The 24,076-nt window shown below is 54.2% G+C and overlaps 1 protein-coding gene across 1 annotated transcript in view; it reads right to left on the reverse strand.

The window, feature by feature from the left end:
* The window catches only part of MMP17 (matrix metallopeptidase 17), a 51,001-nt gene extending 28,828 nt beyond the window's left edge, over positions 1-22,173 (reverse strand). The window contains exon 1 of the mRNA XM_035556803.2: positions 22,084-22,173. Within this exon, the coding sequence (XP_035412696.2) occupies positions 22,084-22,170 (87 nt within the window). The 5' untranslated portion in view covers positions 22,171-22,173. The remainder of the gene's footprint in view (positions 1-22,083) is intronic.
* Between the last annotated feature and the right edge of the window lie 1,903 nt (positions 22,174-24,076).

The raw sequence follows: 24,076 nt of genomic DNA on the forward strand, positions 1-24,076 counted from the left end.
CAGGGGTCCTCGTGCTCCCAAAAATCAAAGAGGACAGCCTGAGTCTGGGCTTGACTGAGCATCACGCATGAACAACGATGAGCATCATGCGTGAACAATGATGTCCCTCATGAGACATCCCTGTTCCCGGCTCCAACGAGGAGCAGCAAGCAGCCTGCGAGGTGTCGCAGTGAGCAATGGCATCGGCAAGGCAGCGCGTCAGTCATCCTGCAAGAGGCGATGCTTTATGCACGGCCTGACTCCGGCTGCGGACAATAAATAATATTTCAGTGGCTTTTAATGTTCCCTTGAAGAACACGGGTACAAAAGATTGTTGTTGTGACTCATGTCTGTTTGAACGGGCAGGGAACTCGGCAGCCGTGAGCTGAAGGACTGAGCGTCCCGCCGTGCCCACGTGCAGTTTGGGGTGCTGCTCCCCAGGGATCCCCGAGCTCCTCCCTTCAAAGTCTGCGGGATTTTTCACATCAGCTTTGAAGGGTGAGGGGTGGGGGTGATCTGAAGCCCTGACATGCAGATGATCCCTCTCCTGCCATGACAGCACTCTGTGCCATCCCAGCCCCGTGGGATGTCTGGATCCACAGCTGATCTTAATTACAGCAGTGTCTCCACTCGCTGCCATCCTGCTCGCACCAACATGCAAATTAAAGCCTTGCCTGCGATTTTACACTCCAGGCTTGTGACAAATGAGCCTTCTTCCCCCCCATCCTCCAGCCTGTGTGCGTGCACATCCCCTTCCCAGCACGGCTGGAAACAGGCACATTTACGCACAGAGATCATCTCTCCCCCGCCGCGCGGCAAATGATGAAATGAAAAGATTATAAAACTTATATATTTGAAAGGGCTCTAATGGGAAAATATCCCCAATCTTCTGCGGCCTCTCCGCGGTGTTGATACAGCCTGACACAGCTGGAGGCATCCTTCACCTTCCTAGGTGCAAACAGCCAGACTTCACATACCCATTAGGTCTGTTTGCAGACAGATGTCTGCGGCAGGCAGATGTCGAGGTTAAAGGGTTTTTAAGGGGTTTGGGCTTCCCAGCCAAGCACCCCGCACTGGGACGGAGCTAAGAAGACCCCATCTAATCGCTCCATCTATGGCTGCTCTCCTTAGCCCCCAGCCACATCTCCGGCACACCAGGCTTGGGTTTTATTGCACGAGCACTGCAGGGAGATGGGCATTTGTCTCTTGTCAGATCACTGCTACAAGCAGGCTTCCACTTGGTGATGGCAGGACAGAGGGACAGCCCCGAGCAGCTGACGCACTACCCAAGATTTATGGGGGAAATTTACCCTCCAGCCCCGTTCTGGCAGGAACCACAGGGGTAATGTCTGACGCCAACCAAACTCATTACACAGAGAGGCCTTCTGCAGTCCTGCGTGGATGTGAAACACCGAGAAACTCCTGGAACAGCCATCCTGCACGGCAGAGGAGAAAACCCATCTGCTAAATTGGATCCATTTAATCATACCAGCTTTGTTTTCTTTTCTTTCTTTTTTTTTTTTTTTTCTTTAAGGCCCATATATTTTGACTACCTCAGCCTCATGACACAAGCTCTGTCAACACGTTTGATTGAAAATGTCAGAGTGACCATCTGCAGCCCGCCAGCCACAGCCTTCCTCCAGCAGGAGCAGGAACGTGCCCCGCCACGCACTTCAGCCGTATGGACAGCATGCCATTTGTTAGCTACGTGGAAGCCAACTGGCCAGGCCTGCTGTCTTCTGCCCCACATACCACAAGGACGATGTCCCCTCTTGCTGAAGCATGAGTGAGGAGGTGACCAGCATCGTCCTGCAGCCGCAGAGCGAGTCCGTAGGTCCCGCACCCTGCTGCGGCGTGGTGATGGACATTGCTACGGAAAGAGGCCAGCAAAACCCTCTGGAAAGGCTGAAAAAGGTGGAACAGGTACGTCCTCGGAGGGAATAAAGCAAAGCACCAGGTTCTGCTGGCTGCTGGGCTCAGGGTTTGCCTTGAGCGCGCAACAGACCTGCAGAGCAGGGCGGGTGATGGCCTCATCGTCCTCATTTTAATTCTTCCTGCTTTGCTCAGGAAAAGTACTGCTGTGCTCAAACTGCAGCAAGCACAGTAGAAAACAGCACCAGTAAATAAGCGTTATTTGCTCTTTAACACAGGAAACATGACAATTTGACCTTTCCAAATACCTGCAACCTTCCACAAACCTAAACCTGCCTCTTAGAAGGGGTTCTGGGCTACATCCAGCCTGCAGAAGCAGCATGGAGAGCACTCACACAGCTCTAAGCAGGTCAGCTACTGCAACCTGTCTAGCCACGATAACAAACCAGGTTTGTTTTGTGCAGATTTTTCCTACAAGAAGCCGCAGCCACCAGCGCAGACATTATCCCTTGCTTCCTTCCGTAGCAGACTCAGTGCGAGCAGATCTGCTGCAGCGGTGCAACTAACCCACTTGGGCAGAGCTGTCCCCAGGCAAACCACAGCAGCAGCAGGGCACGGCCCCTTCCTCAAAGGGATGCAGCTTCCCAAGCGCAGGAAGACCAACTTCATCGACTGAGCTATTAATCCCAGTTAATTTTATTTGGCAAAATAACCAAGAAATCAAAATGTAAAACCAGAAGTTAATGCAAGTTTAATCTTTCGCATCGATTGCCCATCACGTCCTTATTTAATAGCTTAATCTAGAAGCACCCAAATCAACGCTCTTCTAGCAGCTCAGTACAACCACTAACCCTCGGTAAACGGGACAGCACTGCAGCCGTGCTGTCAGCCCGTGCACATTCGGGCCGTGATGGTTAACAAACCCACGGCAGCTTTGCTTTGGAAGCTTTGGCTTTTCTGTATTTAAGCCCCTTGGGAAAAGTGGCAGCTTTGCTTGCAGGAGGTCCTGCGGATTTTCAGCAAGAAACCAGGTTTGTGTGGGCAAGCTGAATGGGGACACACGCGAAGCTTTTTTTTTTTTTTCCCCCTCTTTCTTAGTTTCTTCTTCAGTTAATACCTTTTGCATTCTCTCCCCTTTCCTTTCTGCCTCACAAGCCAGCCGCTAGCCTGGCTGCGTGACCGTGGGCTGGCCGTGTGGGTGGCAGCGAGCCGCGGAGCTCCCAGCACACCCAGGAACCCCGAAGTAGCTCAGCCAGGCCGCAGGGCAGAGTCCTCACCCCGGGGCTTCCTCGTCCCCATTTTCTACCTGCATACAGAGCATCAAAACCGGGAGGCCTTGTTCCCAGCTCAGTACCCAAAAGGAAGGTGCGGAGTCCCCTCCTCGCTCGGCTTTGCACAATCTTTCCCCCAGGCTGAGCTTTCCAAGCAATAAAAGAAGATGTCCAAAGTCTGTCTTGTAGACAAGGGAAGAAATCCTGCAGGCAGAACTTGCTGCAAGTTAGGCTGGCATTGTCATGTATATATTCCGTGAATTAATGTCTTTTAGCTAAGCTAGCGAGACTTGAATCTTTTCCAGCCTGTAGGCTCATGGTTTCACTAAGTAGCAGGTATTGACTTTTAAAAAGGCCAAGATAATTTTATGATCATCAGGAATATTTCAAGCCACACAAAGCCAGATAATGACTTGGGGGAAAATAGAAGGAAATCAAATCAATCCACATATATCAGGCCCTAATTACTGACTGACAACAGCCAGGAAGGAATTTTTCTGTCCTGAAGCAGCATCCCCTACGCTGCTGGACGCACGGCTGGTGACAGCAGAGTATGTTTGCCCTTCACAGGACGGACACAGGGATGGGGCAGCAAGAGCCATGCTCCCAGGGGACACGCTGGAGCACTGGGACATCTGGGACCCCTCGCTGCCCCCCCGGCCTGTCCCCAAATACCGAGGGCACTTCCACCACTGCAGAGGTCCGATCCAACCCTGCTCTTCCCGAAATGACCCAACAGCGTCCGCTGTGGTGTGCGTGAAGGAGCCGCCAGCAGCGCTTCCCTACCAGATCCTGGTGGGTGCAGTTACAGTGAGGGCAACTCTCGTGGGACCCTGATGTCGCACGGCCAGCCCCAGGCACGTCAGATAGCGGGGGTGGCTCAGCGCCGGGCAGGATTGCTCATCCAGGCTGCTGCCAGCCGCTAGGACATCGTGTTTCTGACCGCCCACACATCCGATGGACACCGCTCGGGAAGCCGTGTAGATGCAGACAGCCCACATGCCCGGCTGGCAGGGAGGCTTACAACTAGGCTAAAAGTGAGCAAAACACGGGTACAGTTAAAGAGGAAATGCTGGGATGGCGCATCCCAGTGCTCTCCTGTCCCATCCACCTACGATGCACTGAGATGTGCTGATCTCAGCACCCTCAGGGCTCTCTGTGAAAGCCAAAACAAACAAACAAACAAAAACTTTAAATCCATTCCAATTTGCCACTTTCTGGAATGGTAGATTTGCGATGAAACACAGCAGGTGAAGGACAAGTGAAGCCCCAGCTCCTCCAAAACCAGGGCAAAACCCCACGGCTCAGCAGGGGCTGGGATTTCTGCCCCGCACCACGAGGTGGAGGAGCCGCAGTCCTGCGGCACCGTGGCCAGACCCAGCCCAAAGCTCGGGGGATGAGTACAGCAGCTAAGGGTGGCTGCTGATGGATGGCTGGAGAGGGAGGAACAGCAGAAAACACATTCGGAGTGCTCTGACAGCATTTAATCCGACTAAAAGCCGCGAGCAGGACAGCAGCAGCGAGCAGAGGCCGATGGGAACAGCAGCCCACCGGCTCAGCGGGGCCCATTTTAATGGGCTCTTTGTTCACACCGTGTCCGAGTTCCTACACTTAAGCCCTCGTGCTGCACTACAAGGAGCATTAAAGCAGCTCCCCGGCTCTCACGGCGTGAGTGACGGATAGGGCAGCTCCTGTACGCGCTCGATGGGGTGGTATGGGGAAAGGCTCCTCCACGGCACCTCCCAAAAACCGGTGCGTAAGAAAGCAGCGGGGGGGGGGGGGGGCAGGTTATTAAACACACGGAGAGGAGGAGAAGAAAGCACTGCACATCCTGATAGGGAACCTCACAGACTGCTTGGTAAGAGGACAAGCATCAGCAGAGAGCAGCAGCAAGAGAGCCCCTGGTGAATACCTGGCTAAATGGGAAACTGCGCTCGACCGCGGCAGCGAGGGCAGCCATCTCAGCACCCTGCTGCCACCTCCCTTCGCTGCTGGGGGCTCTGCTGGCTCCCCCCATGCGCAGCCCCAGTGAGCAGCTGGTATGGGCAGGATCCGGGCGTGTGGCAGCCACCCTGACACCAGGGATGTCCCAGGAAAAGCCCAAACCCCTCTGCTTGGGCAGAGAAACTGGGGAGGGGGAGAGCAAAAGGCAGCAGAGCCTCCTCTGAGCCACCCCGAGTGCATTTTAATATTACGTAAGGGTGGACTTTACAGCAAGGCTCCTTTTGAAAAAAATCTGATAAGGAAAGGTTAAAGAAGCTTAAATTATTCTCTCTGAACTGGGAGGCTCGAGAGATGCCTTTCATGTTGTTAAGGTACTGGAGACACAGCCTCATGCAGGCTCTGGCTGCTGCAGGGGCTTCAAGGAAAGACAAGAAGTTTGCAGAAGGTGAGATTTCTTTGCACTTACCACAACGCAGGCTCCAGCTGGGACTAGATACAGAAGTGATGACACCCCCCATATTTTATTTTATTTTTTTTCTCTAAATTAAGGGCATTGAATTTCCTCTAAATAAGGGCATTGAATATGCCATTATTCAAGCTCTTTTTGCAGCATTTTCGAACAAGACATCTCCAGGATGCCTCGGGAAAACTGGGGCAGCATCCTCAGATGTTGTCCTTCCCCTTGCTTGGTCGGAGGGACCGAGCAGGTCCTACATGGCCAGGTGGCTCTCAGCAGGTCCTACACGGCCATCACCTAGGGCTCCCCACCCAAGCAAGGTGCAAGTCCAGCACGATGCCCACAGCCCAGGCAGGGCATGTGCAGGTTGCTTGGCTCCCACCCCATACCCTTTTTATGGGCGATACGCCCCATGGTAGCAGGACGCTGCACTGTCCATCAGGACAAAGGCTGCTGCAGGGTGGTGTTTTGGGATGCTCTGGTCCAGCTTTGCTCAGCAGCTACCTCCATCCCCGGCCATCAGCACGCTGCGTGCCTCCCGGGGGGTGGCTGCTCCTGGGGGAGGTGTTCCCAGCGTCACGCACTGCAGTGCTGTGCCTGCTCCCTACACCCTGCCAAGAAGCGGATTAGTTAATAGGCGAGCAGGAAATATTTACTGTTTCCCATAACGGGATGCATAAAACTCCCCCAGCGCCCTCTTCAAAGGCCGTGAATGCCTTGAACCAAGAATATGCTAATGAAAGGATATGGAAAAAAAAAAAAGTTTTAAGACTTTGCCCTTCTGCCTTTCCATACAGCAGCCCACTCTCCAAGCCCAGAAATCAAAGGAAGGGGGGTAGGCAGGAGCACTGTCCTCGAGGGACCAGACACTGCCCTGCTCCGGGCAGCTCTGCAGCATCTCCAGCAAGAGCAGGGGGCGAACCCGGCCTGGGGGCTGGTTACTCAGGCTAACGAGCTGGATGAGAGCTGAAGCAGCAACACGGAGAACACATAGTTATGCATCATTTTAATTACGCCCATAATGGTTTTATCTTTTTGTTACCTTATTTCATTATTGAAAACCTTTCTTTCACATGTACATCGTAACTCTTAAACCCAGCCACCAACAAAACTACCTGTGAATAATTTAACGCACCACGAGGCACCAATTCCTCCAAAAGCAGCAGTCCTGGAGCCCCTCTCGGTGCCTGACACTTTGATGGGGCACCGGGGTACCCAGAAGACAACACCATACACCTCCTCCACACCACACGTGCTCGTTCAGAAGCCATAACGGAGGAGCTTGTGCAAGAAGAGCATCTCGTGGCGACCATCAATATCCAGGAGAGGTCCCTGGCAGGCACACAAGCAGGAGAGTCTGGCAGTGAGCCTGCAGCACCCGCACAGCCAGGAGGGGAAACCTTCAGCTACCCAAGTGCCCGCTGCCCTGGGGACCCACAGCACAGCCAGGGCTGGGCAAGGACGTTCCCTTTGGCACCACGACACCAGGGTCGGACAGAGAAGAGCCACCACAGTGTGTCAGCACAGGGGAGGTCTCACACTACTGCTAAGTGCCAGTGCCCCCAGGGAGGTGCAGGCAGAGCCTCACCGCCAGGGGCAAGCAGCTTGTTGTAGCCCGCAGCCAGCACCTGCTTAATGAACAGTTTTCTAACAAGCTTTGCCAGCTTTCCTAATTACACAGCAGCACAACACCCTAATTTTTCATGTGCCTGCCTCCCTTTTTCCTTCCCATAAAAAGGGAGACAAACCCACCTGCGCAACGTCTGTCCCAACACAACTAACAAGACTTGGACCACAGGCATCTGTGCAGCCAGGCTTTTCCCTTCCCTTCCTTCCTTCCTTGCAGTTATTCCCATGGCGAGGCTGCGTTAAAAATGCACAGGTCAGACAGAAGATGCCTCACGGTGGAAGCTCTCGCTCTTTTGGTCTCACTACGGCAAGCAGTTGTGTCCAAGACCCAGCGAGGTCAATGAGAATTAAGCAGGTGCTTAAGTTTCTAAGTTCCAGGTGTGTGAATAAATCAGTCATTACCGAACGGTGTACACATGTGCATATTTTCCTCAGCATATTTGCTGAGGCAGTGTTTTTAAGCTATTGAAGTGGATCGGCCTGATTGCCACCTGGGAGAAGCCTTTTCTTCCCCTAGACCTGTTTGCACTGCTTACATCTGTGTTGCTTTTGGAAGGGGAGAGGTGCGGGGAGCTCCCCTGCCCCAGGCTAACCATGCCCGGAAGGCAGTGCGGTTGCTGCACGGGCCTCCTGCAAGTGAGTCAGGCTGGGAATAAAGACATTACTCCAAGATAACGTCAGATTTTGCAGCGGCACTGATGAAAGCGCAGCTGGCGTTACATGTTGGGTGCTGGCAGTTCTCTGAACTGATGCAACAACACAGCGGCAAAGCAGCGATTTGCAGCCGATGGCTTCAAGGTGAAGCGCAGGCAACACGAAGTTCCTCCACATCCCTCCCTCAAAACCCAGTGCGTGACCCCTCAAAACCCAGGGGGATGCTCTGGGTTGCCCCCAGCCCCGCCTGCCCAGCCCTGCGAAGGGCCCAATCCAGCCCCGCGCAGCTGAGCAAACAGCCTTTGCCGAGGGGCTTTGTCGTGGCTGGCAGCAAGCTGAATATTCAGAAAGCAACGAGAAATTTGGGCTGTCAAAGTCCAAGCTGTGGTAGTTACAGAGGAGTTTAGGGAGTGAGGAGATGAGTTAGGAGCTTAGGGCTGAGCCCTGTCCCGTTCACAACCCCAGGACCCACCCTGCTGTGACAAGCTCATCCTCACCCTCCGACCCAAAACTTAATTCTTCCTTTGTTCAAAACTGGGAGAATCGTCCGAAAAGAAATGGAAAAACAAACAAACAAAACAACAACAACAACAAAAAAACACCACACGCCCCCAAAAAAGAACCCCAAACCCCAAGTTTCTAATGCACGTGGCCTGATGTCCAATTACCCGAAACAGAGGTGAATCAATGAAAAAGGCTCCCGGGTGCTGGGGAAGCAGCAGTTGGCCTTTCCCAGGGCTGTGCAAAGCCCGGATCGATGCAGCTTTCTGGCTGCCATCCGCATATTCCGTCTCTATCTCCCTATTTGTTCTGGTGATGGGTTGACAAGGTGTCAAAATCAAATCATTTGAATTTCTCTTGAAGTGAAAGGTACTCAAGGTTCAAAATTACACCTTGACCCAGGCAGGTCGGTTTGCAGGAATTACCACCAATTTCTCTGGCGGGAGATTGCAAGTGTTCAGAGGAGAAGGAAAATAAAAATGCTAGTCCTTTCTTCACCTTGCATACAAATGTGATCTTCTTGTTCTTGACGTAACCATGCTTTAAAGAGCTTCACAAACACCTATTTCCTCATTTGAGCTCACACGGAAGACATATTATCTCTTTTAAATATGTCTTCTCCTTGGCAGTGCGCAGCCTAGCCCCTATCTTTAACATTTTAAGAAGCTGCCAAGTGGTTATTTGCAAAACCGATGTTAGGAGATTGATATAATCTATTTTAAACTTCAGCAAAATTGGCCAATTTCGGGAGGTTTTAACAGACAGCTGAATTACTCATGTCGCACAGATGATGAGATGTGAAACGCAGACCCCCATCCCTCCATCCACACGGGAGCTATTTGGAAAAGGCCCAAACACCTCCCTGCAGAGCAGCACAACAGGACCCAAGTGGTGCTGGGGACAGCAGCGCCGTCCTTCCAGACCTGGATCTCGGTTCCCACTCTCCTGAAGGTTTGGCATTGCCATGCTCTGCTCCTTTGGCAGCAAAGCCCAGGGAAAGCACAAGCAATGCCCTGGGGCTCTGCACCCATCCTGCGCCCTCTGCATAGTGCCCTCCCCACGGCACAAATAACCCAGCATCGACCCCAACATGAAAATTCAGGACTCTTCCATCTCACTCAAGACTTGTTTTCAAGGTCTTGTTATGTGGTTGCTTAGAGATTTCTGTTTATTTGCTTGTTTTTCCTTTAAACGGCTGAAGTTAGCATTTCATTTAGCGTTACGGAGTGAGGCCAAAAGTACTGATTCCTGGACAAAACTTCCCGGAGCTCACGGCGGTTTCAATCTTTTGCTAAGGACAGGTCCTGCTGGCCGTGGCGCTGTGCACCCACCAGCACTGGCAGGCCAGCAGCAGAACCGAGCGCCTTGCAGCGCGGGGATGCTCGCTGGGCCTGGACCTTGCTTCTCTGCCAGTTTCCCCGCTGTCACCTCCGATCAGGCTCCCTGCCTTGGCAAGTCGGTAGCGATGCGCTCGCCCGCGCTGCTCCAAAAGGTTTTTCTCCATCTACGTGCCACCGTAATTTTAAACGCGGGGTGTGAACGGGGCTGGATTCAATGCTCCTCGCCCCTGGGGCTGTGGGACAGGCAGTGCCCGGGATCAGCAGCACGGCTCAGGAACCAGGTGCCGCGCTGCCCTGTTCCTCACCGCCGCTGAGTGCAAGCGCAGCAGGGAAGGGAAGACAAATTGCTCTGGGGGAAATCCAATGACCTCCCCGGCAGTGTCAGGGAACATTTGTCAAGTGGCAGAAGCCATTAGCTGTGTCACTGCTCACCTACGGGGAACGGCGCGTCTCTGGTGCCTGGCTAATGCAGACCTGGATGGAGCGGTCCCAGCGATGCCACCTGTGCCAGGAGGAGCTTCTGGTCATAAACCAGATGGGATTTACAGGTCAAAACATCCCCTCATCCCTGTGGGCAGCCAGTACAACATGGGGAGTGCATGGGACGAGTGTGCCTGTGTCCGGAGGCCCGGCTCATTAGCAGGTCATTAGTGACAAGCCCAGCGATCATTTCCCAGCGCTGCCAGGAGATGGGCAGCTGGGGGGTGTTCCAAAAAGAGCCAGAGAAATGCAGCAGCCTAAATAATAGCAGCGGTAACGTGGCTGCTCTGTTGGGATGCTGTTACGATGGATGAGCTTTCAGGGAGGGCTGAAAAAACGCTGGTTAATATGTAGGGGAGCCAGAGGTTTGCAGAAGGTGGGATGAGCCACACTTCCCATTTGTCACCACCAAAGGACTTCACCAGAGAAAGGAAGCGCTGATTCCCCAGCTGTAAGACACGTGGGGCAGAGACAGACTGCAAAAGGTCGCAGCAGGACGTGGCAGCCCAGCGTGCAGCAATGCTTCCAGCACTGGCACGGAGTGGGGAGCGAGCGCGAGGCAGAAGCTCCCTGCTCACACCCCGCTGGGGAGAGGTTCCTCACTGCCCAGCGGCCCCAGGGGACGGGGCAAAGGAGACAAAACTCGCAAAAGCCCCGAGAGATTTCTGCAATGAAAACAAGCTTCTCCTTCTTGCAGTTTTGTGCCCAATGACCAGACAAATTCTCAGCTATAAAAACTAAAATCCATATCATTCTCACCATGCCTGCCTGCGGCTACACAGAATGCAAGGAAAATTAATGGTCACGGAGCTTGAATATTCGCCGTTTCCCCCCGTCTCTCCCTGCTCTTGCCAGCACTGGCTGCATGCTCGCAGGCCCCCGAACAGCGGGACATGCCCCTTAGCATGGCAGCGGGGCGCAGAGCGTGCACAGCGTGCTGCTGGTCAGCAGGCACAGGCAGGATGGAGGCTCCAGCACCTCCGCACACGGCCCCAGCGAAGTCATGCAAATGCCATGAGCCCACCATGAGGAGCAAGGCAAATGTTTCCCTGAGAGACCCAGTGAGCATTTGGGACCAGACGATGTCCCACATGTGCACATCAGCCCTTGGGTGCTCGCACCGTGGTCTCCACCACCTGGGCCAGCTGCCTGTACCCCGAAGCCAGAGGTGCCTCCAGGGAGGTCTGCAGCCAAAAAAAGCCTTTTACTTGTTGGGCACTAATTCTGCACTGTTTGGGATAGGATTTACATCACTGAGTGCTCTAGGAGGATTTACGTGACCTCATCTTAACTCTCAGTGCATTTCCCTGCAGAAAGTATGATTACTACTTGTGGGAACACAGGCACTGTTCCCAGGTCACAGCTGCAAAGCTGAGCACAGAAACCCAGCGCCCTCCCCTCGCCTTCACCCTGCACATCCACCGCCTCTTCTTTCTGCTTGTCCTCGTAGGAAAACCGTCGTTACTCGTAAATCCGTGTTCAAGTACTTTCTCCCCGCACTATTTAGCGCTCTGCCACGTTTCCTAACCCTGTTCTGCATGGTCCCAAACAGCTCTCTGCCTTCTCCTGGCTCCCAGGGCTGGTGAGCAGGTTGCTTTTGAAGCTCTTCCAGGTTACTGAACTGCGATGGTAATGCAGCTTGTTTCCCATCAGCTGAGGGCAGCGTGCCGGGGACATCATTTATTTTCCATGTTTATTTATGTCCGGAGAGTCCTTAAAGGATTTGTTTGCAGCTGCTCCAGCGGCTGCTCATCCCGAGGTCAGCTCCCGCGCCCGCCAGCCTGGCCCTGGGAGAGCTCAGTGCTGGCTCTGCTTCGTCCTTCGGCTGGGAGGATGCCGTGGAAACAACTCAGTCCTTTGTGATCCTTAATGAAGAGCAGGAGCTCCCTTTTTCCATCTAATAGGCACTTATGGCACTTGAAGGTAAAGAAACGTGGGCACGCAGCCTCTGCTGTGTTTCTACCCCAGTACCCACGGATGATGCCCAGACCCTGCACCCTCTCCAGGTGGTCCAGGAGGGCACTTCGCCTCCCCCAGCTGCTGCCCAGCACCTCTCGGCTCCTTGGAACACCTCAAGGTGATGTGCTGGGAGGAGCTGGCTGCCAGTTCATTTTCTCTCTAGGGTTCAAGGCTACCCTGGAGAAGGAGAGCGTGCCATATCGATCGCCTCCGTTGTCCTCGCAACCATCCGGGCAAAGAAACATTTGTTATTTTGTGACAGTTCCCTGCGGAGGCTGCTCAGGCATCCTATCTGCTCGCATGGTGGAGCTGGCAGTCTTGCCAGAAACTCTGCTTTAAAGGGTTTTGCAGCATTAATTAAATTTCTACAGTTGCGTCTATTGGCTCTGAATATGATCTGGGCTCTCTGAGCACGTGAAGATGGACTCAGCTCCTTGCCCCCATTCAGACCTGGCTCTGCACAAGCCTGGCTCCCAGCACTGAATTCCTTGTATGCAATGTTGGGAATACAACTGAAGGGAAATCTGCTCAGGACTGTCAGGGTTCGGACACCATGTGGGTCTTGATAATGTAGAGGCTGAGAAATGATCCCAGAGCCACAAGAAAGCAGATGTCCTTGCCCTGAGAAACAATTTCTCTAAGCAGACAAGCAAAAACGATTATCTGTGATTGCACAGACAGGCATGATGTGGCTGGGACAGCAAGCGAGTCACCCAAAGGACTGCAGATGAATTTGACACAAAGCTGCCACAGCTCAGGCTCTCTTTCCATTCCTACAACGCACGGCCCGTGCCTTGGGCTGGCACCGATGACCTCCACCAGTATCACCAGAATTTACAGACGCTTCCTTCCAGGAAACCATGGGTGGAAGAGAACGGAGCTGCCAAGTGCCCAGGAGATGCAGGAGACAGGTTGCCTTTAACGGCTGAAGGTATTTGCTAAGAGGCAGAGGGGAAAGTGCAGAATTAGAGCATGGAGGTGCGTAAGACATTTTGCAAATTTTACCTACTTAAAGCACGGCTGCTGTCACTGTGCAGCGATTTAATGACCAAAAGCCAGCACCAAGGGGCAGGCACCTGCCTGCATCTCACGGGCAGGTTCCCAACGCCTGCACCCAGCGCAGCACACACGTTATTTCCTCGGATATTTTCCCAGTTTCCACAAGAGGGCACCGGCACGACACCGCCGGGGACACAGTGGTGTCCCCAGGCAGCGCCCGCTGATCCCCACCGCAGAACAGGGCTTCCAGAAAGCCCCTAGGTGCAGGAGGGTGCTCTTCTGGAGAGGCTCTGCTAGTGCTGAAGGTCTCCGGAGAGGGGCCTGGGATAGGAAGAGTGACCCACCACCATCACCACCACGACCACCGCCACCATCTCTGCTGACCCCCTCCATCCCGCAGGCACGCAGCACCAGGCCGCAAGGCCCGCAGTGTTACTTGAGGTAGGGTCTGCAGGGAGCAGAGGAGCTGCTCCTCTGGCAAACGGCTGTGTCTGCAGGGTGCTGGTGTGCCCCAGACACACACCAATGTGGGGACAGACCTAGCTGGAAAGAGAGAGACTGGGGAAAGTAAACCCCCAGGTGACAGGAGGCTGCCTGAGAAGGGCTGGCCCGGCTCAGCCCTTGGAATCACAGAGCAGACCCAAGGGGTGCATCTACCCCGAGCCGGGTGTCAGCCAGCTCATCTCCCAGTGTCCGGGAGGCAGAAGCCACTTCAGGGCATCACCTGGGAGAGCTGCGAGCAAGGACTTAGACTGTTTTACCTCACACACCAGCAAATTTATAGCACCCACTCAGAGGAGAGATAAAAGGAAGCAGTGCCAACCTGTGCCCACACCAAGTGACACAGCGCCAGGCCCATGAAACCAGCGATGAGATGAGGAGGTGCAAATGCAGCATCATTACGTATTTACTCACCCCCTTGTTCAGAGCCCAGGTTTCACAAAAACACATGAGAAGGGCTCTTGGGCTGCTCAGCCCCAGCTAGCACATCCTCCCCTTCTCAGTGTGAGCAAGCCAGGCACAAACACCCTTCCCCTCCGGCTCCCCATGGCAACATCACGAACGGGGCCAAGACTCACCGCAGGCCGACGACTCGCCACGACACGACTCTACACACTGCTGCGGTTTGAGTAGAGGAAGGGTCCCTGTGAAAGCCATCAAGCGCCAGACAGGACTGGACACCTTCATGAGGAGAAGCCTTTGAATATTAGAGCACCTGGTGCTTGGAGCCCAGGTTGCCTTTCGTAGAGCCACACAGTTTGATCAGCAACCACATCTAGTATCTCAGGTACCTGGTGTTCATGGCTCTGAGCACAGAAAAATAAATGTGAGGTATTCTTGGGGGAGTTTTTGAATCCAGGTGAGCTTGCAGAAGACTACTCAAATCTCCCTGCTCACTGCCTGTCTGGGCCCTGGAGCACAGCAGGTGATTTCCTCTAGATTATCTTGATCTTGCTGGACACTGAGTGAGTGCATACCAAAGCACGAGGTGTATTAGAAATGCCAAAACAGCAGCAGATTGTCTGACAGGGCTGTCATTCTATCATGAAATATGACATGCATCCAGCCCGGGAGGAAGAACGGGATTGCTGTACACTTTAGTGCCGGCTGAGGCCAAGCAAGATTATTCCTCGTTTCAGAGTCTCATTGATCAGGCCTGGAGGATACATTTCTGCAGCGTAAACAAAACGTGGTGAAAGTCCCAAACCACCTAACTCTCCTCAGCTGTGCTTTCCTATCAAACACATTGCCATTTCACGTGTGTCTGTGAGGGTGTTCCCTTTCCCATTCCCTTTTGCTCTTGCACAGAAAAGCATCTCTGATGTGAAGGGTGCAGAGGTAGAGACAGCAACATACTCTGGTTTGGTACAGAGCAACGGGGAATTTGCTAAGTGACAACAAAACGGAGAACAAACAAGACAAATAAAAGCCAACTGAATGCAGAGAAGACATCAAAGAAGCAAAGACACTTCTCGAGCAGCGTGGCTGGCCACCCTTCTGGTAGCAGACATGCCAGAGGGACAGCGACAATTAACCAAACACAGGGAATGAGGTGGAACAGGCCCGGGGACCTCACCACGGTCCCCACCATGCACCAAGCCTGGGCCAAGCTCCAGGTGGGATACAAGGACTGCTGCGTGGCTGTAATGCCTCTGGAGAAGATCCCTCACGGTGGGCTCAGGAAAACCAGGAGAGACTCCTTTATTTCTCTCTCACTCAGCAAGATCTGAAAGGCAAAAAGCAGCATCCTGAGGTGCAATTCAGTCAGGACACCAGCCCTAGTACTTCTGTGTGTGACATCTCGCTGAGAAACACAAGTTGTTATGAAGGGTTGAGCAATACGCCGACCATCCAAGTCTGAGGACAAGCAGTATTGCCGAGAGGTGTGGTGGTTTGGACAGCCTGTAGCTGCCAACCACGTGAACCCTTCTTCAGATGAGTGTGTCCAGCTTGCCTCTCGGTAGGGATCCCATGTGACTGCCTTCCTTGCACACCCATCTTTTCCATTTTTTATCCCATTCAGGCCCCTCCAAAGTCAGTTGGTCCCAACAGCGCTCCCAGATCTGCTCTCTTAACCTCAAAAAACCCTCAGATGGTGAGGTCCCCAAATGCTGACAACCCATGAAGTTCTCTTTTGCTCTGTTAACAATCTGCCATCTCCAGCAAGGGTCACTTGGTGGGAAGAAAGGTGGAAAAAGTCCAGAGCTGGATGGTTTGGGATGGGGGCCCTTGGGAAACCGTACAAGGGTTAGGTGCCTCCACTGCAGTGCAGGACGGGCAACCTACACAACCTGGGACAGCAGCTGCAAAGGGTATTTCAGACCTCTGTTGAAACAGTCCAGACATCTCATCTCCTTCTTGTATTTTGGATGGTGGAAGCTTTTGTGTGGTGCCTGAAAGAAGGACGTGCATAGGGAGGTTTCAAAAGGTGAACTCGAATTGCAGAGTAAACTGAGGATGTAACGGCAGAGCCTGGCTGTCGGGTGATCTTCAGCAGCTGAGAGCTGAGCCGCAGGGGATGCCGTTTGGGGTTTGTTAAATAACAAGACAATATAATCCAAACATGTCCATCACCTTCCAGCAAGGACCCTGTGACACAGGTAAAATTGCTTTTTTCACCCAAAAGATCAATATTGTCAGGATGAAATAATATGTCAGATGATGTGAACAACTCCACCTGACCACTGACAGTCAACAGGCATAAAATCCCTCTGGAAAAAATAAAAAGAAAAAAAACAGAGACCCCACACCCACAAATATTCTGCCGCTTTCCAAATCACCTTATTGGGATTGCTCTTGCTGGGCACCGTAGATCATCTCCAGATTTCTTGGAAGAATGATTTGCTGTGCCCATGGTTTGCTCTGATGCAGGAAATTCCTCAGATTTAATCGGGTTCTCTTCTATTAAATCACCATGGCTAATCAAAACGTCAGTCTCATCTGAAGACCACACTCCTCGGTGAACTCTGGTATTTACTCCATGTCAGTCACTGCAGGACTTCTCTCTGAAGAAACCTGTTGTCAGAGGCAGTTTCTCATGACGCTCGTCTAAAACTCTCCAGTTCTGCTCGACTTCAGCAGCTTCTTCCCTCGCCCCCGCACGCCCGCTTTGTTTTTTGCACTGGATTTAACTTCGCATATGTGGTTTGGTGTGTTTTTTTTAATGTAACATCAAATCTCTTAATTCTCTGACCCAGAAATCAGAGACAATCCTCATAAAAATCTGGGACAAAGAAGACACATGCAGATGCACACGCGCATTGGGAAGAGCTTCTGAAACTCCCAAGTCTACCCATTTAAAGTGATTTTGATTAAAGAAAGCATTTTGAAAACTATTGCTTTCAGATCACAGGTTATTTTGAAAGCTAACCCTTGCTTTTCAAGAGCAGCTCTCCCCTAACCGAGAGGCTTTCAGGAGTGACAAGGAGGTGGCCCAGGCTTCCCACGTGCTGTTGGGCTGCATGGGGTGCACTGCATTTAGGAGCAGGGCTCTTCCCTCCCGCATTGTCCCCCCCATGAGGCCAGATGAGCCCCGAGGTCCTGGCTGGGCACTGTGCCCGCTCTCGCAGCACTCCAGAAATAAAGGTTTCTTCTGTTGCAGCTGTGACCTTTCCGAGCCGCACAGTCCATTCCTGCAGCAGTTTTGCCAATGAGTAAATAATGAGAAATTAGCACGCGGCCCCAGCGATGACTCACCGCAAGCTGCTAGCGCTAATGAACTCGCGGGGACAAAGCAGGGTGTCGGGGACATCCGAGAGTCTGCTTTCGTGACAGCGTCACCCGTGTCACACCCGTGTCCGTGGCGGGCAGCTCCTGGAGCTCGCTGTCACCGCAGGCGCCAGGCTGGGAGAACCCCGGCTGGCCACAGCAGGGATGGGAACGTGCTACGCTTCACATCACCTCTTTGCAAGTTAATTTAATGAGGGAGAGTAATAAAATCCTGCAGGAGCGAGGTGGCTGAGTCAGGTGCAGACAGCGACCTCCACTGCATGAACACCACGATGATTTTAGGGGAAATAGAAGGGCACAGGGGCACAGCTCCTTCCCATCCTCCACCAAGCCGGGTCAGGGCTCAGGGAGGGGAGTTTTGGTCCCAGGACGCCCAGATACATCCTGGCCCACCCCAAGGACACCAGGCACGTTTGGACAGCAGCACCCAGTGAGGCGAGGGCTCGCCTGCTCCATCGAGGGCTCGCCTGCTCCATCGCCAGCACTGCTCCCCCAGGCATGGGAAAGCCCCCAGTGACATTAAAGCGGGTAATTTAGCTTAACTACCCCGGGTAATTCACACGGCTGGGCCCACAATAGCAGCCAAGCATGGGACAAAATTGCATTACTGTATCTCGAGGTCTGGGGAACTCATATCTGAAAAGGAAATAGCAGTTCAGACCAGCCGGGGCTTTAATACCAGATTAAATGCTTTCACAGGAGCCTGTCTATTTGGAAGCTTCCAGCCAGCCTTTTGTCAAGCCAATTTAGTTTGCATTGTACTTTGGCTTCAAGAGGTACCTTAAAATGTAACCAGCAGTGCTTTTTTTTTTTTTTTTTTTTTTTTTTTCCATGGTAGCGTAAGCTTTCTTGGAGGGAATTCATGAACCTGGGATGGGCACAGCTCTGCGCTGGAAGGGAACGCAGCGCTTTCATGGCAGAGGGGCCAAGCAAAGCTCCTCGCCCCTATGCAGTTGGCCTGAATGCATCGTTGTTTAGGGAACCTACTATTTTGTCCTGCAACACTTGCCATTTCAGAAGGCTGAAGGAAGCTCCAACTGGGATTATCAATTTTTAATTTCCCCATTAGCAGAAACAGAACGCTACACGTCTGTTAGTTTCTCGCTGTAGAAGGAACAGCTTAACTCCACACAAGGGTTTTGCTGCTAAGGGCTAATTGTCCCAGACCCCGAGCCAGACCACCCGCCGTGCCTCGCAGAGGCCGTGCCCTGCCCCGGATGCTGCCGTGGGGCAATTCGGGAAAGCTCCCAGCCGAGTGGGAGGGAGGTGATCACACGTGGGCACAGCTGAGAGGACTGGGTAAATGGATGCTCCGGTTCCTCAGCTGCTCCAGAGGGAGGCCGAGCACCACTGAAACACCAACCTGGGGCCCATCTCCCCAGCAGGGATGAGATTTGCTTTGAAATCCAGCACCTGGGAGGTGCGGGGCACAGGCTGTTCTGCAGCCCTCACCCTCTTGCCCGCTCCCTGAGGTGGGGACAGAGGAACCTCTGTGCGTCCCCAGCCCACCGGGGGGGCTCAGCGCCGCCCTGCTCTCCCCCAGCACATCCTTGTCATTCAAATGAGAAGCAGCCACAAAGGCGAGGGCCCTGCCCCGAACAAAGAGCCGCTTGGGACCGCGAGGGGGACGCGGTCCATGGCCTCCACCGATGAATGCAAATGCCTCCATCCCCTGGGAGCAACTCCTCCAGTAACAACACAGACCGGCATTGTGAGCGGGAGGCATCGCTCATACGCAAGCCCCCAGGAATGCCCAGCGAGCCCCAGCTGGGGAAATGCCTGGGGAGCACAGGGCAAACCTTCCCTGTCACCCTCAACCATGCAGTCGAGAAGAAGAGGCTCACACTCAGCTTCCTTGCACCCACGCTCTCACACCCAAACTAAAACTTCTCTGGCGCTCCCACGTCCCTTGTCACCTGCAGAGCCCGCATCCACGCGGGCTGATCTCGTGATGCCACCGCCACCACCATGGCCCCAGCAGCAGGGCAAAGCCTCTCCCTCGGGGCAAAGCTTGCTCAGCTTCGACCCGCACCCCTATTCCCCACCAGGACCCGCAGCAGGGGTAAGGCAGCCCAGCCGCAGGAGCTGCTGGTTCAGCATTAGGCTCGTTTTCAAGCCGGCGGGTCTCCAGGTCAACACTGATCGCACCGCGCCGGCTCTTACAAAAAATGAAAGCTAAAGGCAGCCCTCCCTCCGGACCTGGTTCAAAGCCCAGAGGACGCAGAGCCCTCATTACTCGCTTACTGCTAACGTGTGTGAAGTTCTCACTGCCCGGGCCCCTGAGACGCTCGAGTCAAACAGCCATAAAAAGACGCAATTTGGGACGGTTGCAGGCACCCCTGGGTTTCAGTGTGCCAGGGAGGGGGGCATGGGGGGGTTCGTTGTAGAAAAGGCAGCAGTGCAAATGGCAAAGTAGTAAATCTCAGACCCAACGGGCTAAAATTCAAGGAAAAGACTCAAATCGAGCTCCATTCCACCTGCTATTTTATGCTCTCTTTGTTAAAGCAGCTAATGGAGAACAATAAAAACATTAATAATCAAGCTAGATTTATAAACTGGGCAGGATATTCCACTGGTAATGAAATCTGTAGAATCAGTCAGGATTATATTGCTTTGGGCAGCACTCTAACAAGAGCTGCCGTTGAATTATAGCCCTCGTTTTCCTTTTGCTGAACTTTAATTTGGCCCAGCATCGCTGCTTCATCCAACCCAAAGCCATGCAGGACTGGAGCAGGGCACGCAGCTCGGAGGCGCAGCCCTGCTCGGCGCAGAAGGCAGTCGCAGCTGCTGGGGGGGGGGGTATTTTGAACGCGGGAACTCTGTTGACGTTGTGCTCTATTTGCTGCAGAGAACCGCTGGATATGATTTTCAAAGGTTAGCGGAGCTTTCGATTGCCATGGTTTCATGCTTCCTAGCTTTCAAATATTTGGTTGAAATGCATCACAGATCTTTAATTTCTTAGTTGCTTCATAAGGTGGATGTCAAATAATTATTCTGAAAGTGCTCGCTTCCCCCACGTTGCTATTTTCCTGACAAACACCTCCGAAAACACCTGGCATTTTCTGCTCCCTGCTGCTCACGAGCACAAACCTGCTTTACAGTCAATCCAGTCCTATTCCCACCCGTGCCGTCACAAGCCAAAGAGATGGATTTGCCCCAGAAGCACACCCATGGGAGGGGAGAAATCACCGAGACGCGCATCGAGCATCATCCAGTCCCTACTCCCCAGCCAAAACAGGGCTGGGTCTTACAGCCCTCGGTACCTCCCTTCACCCACATTCACCTCCGCACAGCTCTCACCGTCCCCGGCACCGTTCCTCCCCGAGACAGCCCCAGCTCTCCCCAGCTCTCCGGCATGGGTTTGAACAGCTCAGATCCAGCCCAGGACAAAAAGTACCTTGATGCCCGAGGGCTGTCAGCAGTAACTAATAAGTCCCCTTGAGTGTTAACACTTAACCTGTTAAAGCTGCGTGCAGCACACAGGGTAGCAAGGGTAAAAGCAGGTCAAAGATGAAGTTTGAGTCAAATTGATTGGGGCAGAATACACCAATTTATGTGCTGTTTGCATTAAATATTAATCCCAGCTTTAACATTTGGTTACAGAGGGAAGCAAACGCACCGTAATAATGCAGATGTGCCTCATTTTCCCCACATTTCCTATTCTGCCAGGAACCGAGGGGGAAGGACATCCTTTGTCCTCCCCAGAGCCCAGGCAGGGGCTGGGGAAGCAGCCTGGGAGGGGGAGCAGCGCTTGGCGGTGGCAGAGGCAGCGTCCTGGCGCACTGCTCCGTGCAAGCCCCCCTCGTTAGGTAACCCTGCCGCGCCGCAAAAGCCTCCCTCCCTCCTTCGCAGCGGCACGCAGGCAGCGGTTTGAAATTTGCTGAATTTCGGGGAATTTCTCCGAAGTGGCGGGTCCAGCCCCAGAACCGCTCGCCCATGCCCAGCCGCGGCCGGCTTCCCGACAGCTGGCTGTGCTGGGGTCGTGGGGCTTCTCCTCCCTGCGCCGAGGTCTCCTCTCACTGCGGCTGGCTTCAGCTGCAAGAAACTTTTCCTCCTCCAAGAGAAAAGCCTCGGGCTCTCCCCGTGAAGCTGCACGGACCTGCTGGCACCGTGATGTGCCAGGGACACGAGGTAAACCTTGCTGCCCAGTAGAAACCTGCCTGCAAACGGAGCAGGTACCTGCTGGTGCCTGGAGAAGGGGGACCACGAGCACACCCGGGTGGGAAAAGCACCGCAGCCCGCACAGAGCATCCCCCACCTCGTCCCTGAGTTGGACCCCAGCCCAGGGCTGGCTCTTCCACCAAACGTGCCATTTCAGCTCTCCCGCTGCCAATTCCTGTGCCACCACCGCGGGCGGAGAGCCTTTGGGAGCGGGCAGCCCTTTCCTAGTGCCCGAAAAAATTGCCATCCGGCTGGGAGCACTGCTGGGGCCATCGCCCTGCGGGCACAGGGCTGGGGGAAACTTGGCGTGCGGGGGGGCGATGGCTGCAAGGGGACGCGCAGGGCACAAGGGGGGGGACACCGGCGACACCGGCTTCCGTGGGTGCCCGGGGGACGCATCCTCCGGGTGCTGCTGGCCTTGGGGGGGGCCACTGGGTGCTAAGGGGGGCAGCGCGCAGGGGGTGCCGGGGGGCTCGGGGGGTGCCAGCTGGAGGGCACCGGAGCATCTCCAGCCGCCGGAGCCGGCCGGGGAGGGGGAGAGGAAAAAAAGGGGGGGGTCGAGAGGTGGGGGGGGGGGGAGAGGAGCGGGGGTCCGCGGGTAACTCACAACTCCCCGGCTGATGTCGTCCGCCGCGGGGGTGGGCGCCGCGGGCGCCTCCTGGCACGCCAGCCAGAGGGCGACGACGAGGAGCATCCCCCGGCGGGGGGCGCGGGGCCGGCCGGCGGGGCTCAGCATCCCCCCGCGCCCCGCACCTCCCGCCGCCGCCGCCCCCCCCGGCAGGGCCCGGCCCCGGCCCCGCGCTGGGCTCCGCCGGGCCGCGGGGCTCCGCGCAACATCCGCGCTGCCGCCGCCGGGCGCGGGGGGGTCCGCTCCGCTCCGCTCCGAGCCGGGGGCGCGCTCACATCGCCCCCCCGGCCGGGCGCGCGACTCGCGCGGGGAGCGGAGCGGAGCGCGGCTGGGCTGCTGCTGCCATGCACCCCTCTGCGGCCGGCCGCCGGCTGGAGGAGGACGAGGAGGAGGAGGAGGAGGAGGAGGAAGGATGCTAATGAGGGAGGCGGTGCCGCGCTCCGGCGGGGAGGGGGGGGGGGGGGGGCGGAGCGCCGGGAGCGGGGTGCTGTGCGGCGCCGAGCACCGCGGCCCGGCACGGCTCGGTTCGGCCCTGCTCGGCTGCTCCCAGGAGAGCTCCCGGCCCCTAAGGGCGCCTTGCGCCACCTCTCAGCTTTCAAACGTCACCGCTTCTGCTCGTTTCTGGCCGCTTCCCAGCGCGGGGGTGCCGGGGGGGGGGGGGGGGGGGGGGCTGTGCATCCCCGGACGTCCAAACCTAGGGGGGCACCCAGACACCCCCAGCGCCCCCAGGCTGAGGGTGAAGAACGTGCTTCGTGAGCAGCACCCGCGCTCCCCACGTCCTGTTGGGGCACTGATATACTCAGCGGCTTTGGAAAGCGTCTCTGAAGTGGTTTTCAAAAAGAGACTGCAAATGTGAAGGAAAAGGGAAAGGGGGGAAAAAGGTGGGAAAGGGGGGAAAAAGGTGGGAAAGGGGGGAAAAAGGTGGGAAAGGGGGGAAAAAGGTGGGAAAGGGGGGAAAAAGGTGGGAAAGGGGGGAAAAAGGTGGGAAAGGGGGGAAAAAGGTGGGAAAGGGGGGAAAAAGGTGGGAAAGGGGGGAAAAAGGTGGGAAAGGGGGGAAAAAGGTGGGAAAGGGGGGAAAAAGGTGGGAAAGGGGGGAAAAAGGTGGGAAAGGGGGGAAAAAGGTGGGAAAGGGGGGAAAAAGGTGGGAAAGGGGGGAAAAAGGTGGGAAAGGGGGGAAAAAGGTGGGAAAGGGAAAAGCGATAAAAGAAAAGAAAAGAAGAAAACAAGAAGAAAAAAGAGAAGAGAAGAGAAGAGAAGAGAAGAGAAGAGAAGAGAAGAGAAGAGAAGAGAAGAGAAGAGAAGAAAGAAAAGAAAAAAGAAAAAAGAAAAAAGAAAAAAGAAAAAGAAAAGAAAAGAAAAGAAAAGAAAAGAAAAGAAAAGAAAAGAAAAGAAAAGAAAAGAAAAGAAAAGAAAAGAAAGAGAAAGAGAAAAGAGAAGAAAAGAGAAGAGAAGAGAAAAGAGAAGAAAAGAGAAGAGAAGAGAAAAGAGAAGAGAAAAGAGAAGAGAAAAGAGAAGAGAAAAGAGAAGAGAAAAGAGAAGAGAAAAGAGAAGAGAAAAGAGAAGAGAAAAGAAAAGAGAAAAGAAAAGAGAAAAGAAAAGAGAAAAGAAAAGAGAAAAGAAAAGAAGAGATGAAAAAGGGCTTCTTCTAGATGCTGCTGGGGCAGAAGTGTAATGGACGTTGATATGACACCTTCTGCCCAAATAGATCAATTCAGCACTGAAGTGTAGCTACTTCTGGAGATATTTAATATCAGACAGGACTAAAGCAAAGAGGGGATTTTTGTCTAAAGCAAATTGGTTAACGAGAACTGAGAGGAAGACCACAGTCCCCTGTGCCACTGTGAGCTGGGCTGAAATTACTGCTCCAGTGCCAGAAAATCTGGGGGTGGGAACAGGATTACGGGGCTTGGAGCCTCACTGACTACAGCTACCAAGGTAGCTCGAGAGCTGTTATCTCGAGAGCTTTGCTCCT

This window comes from Cygnus atratus, chromosome 17 (genome assembly GCF_013377495.2).
Source record: "Cygnus atratus isolate AKBS03 ecotype Queensland, Australia chromosome 17, CAtr_DNAZoo_HiC_assembly, whole genome shotgun sequence".
NCBI classification, from domain to species: Eukaryota; Metazoa; Chordata; class Aves; order Anseriformes; family Anatidae; genus Cygnus; species Cygnus atratus.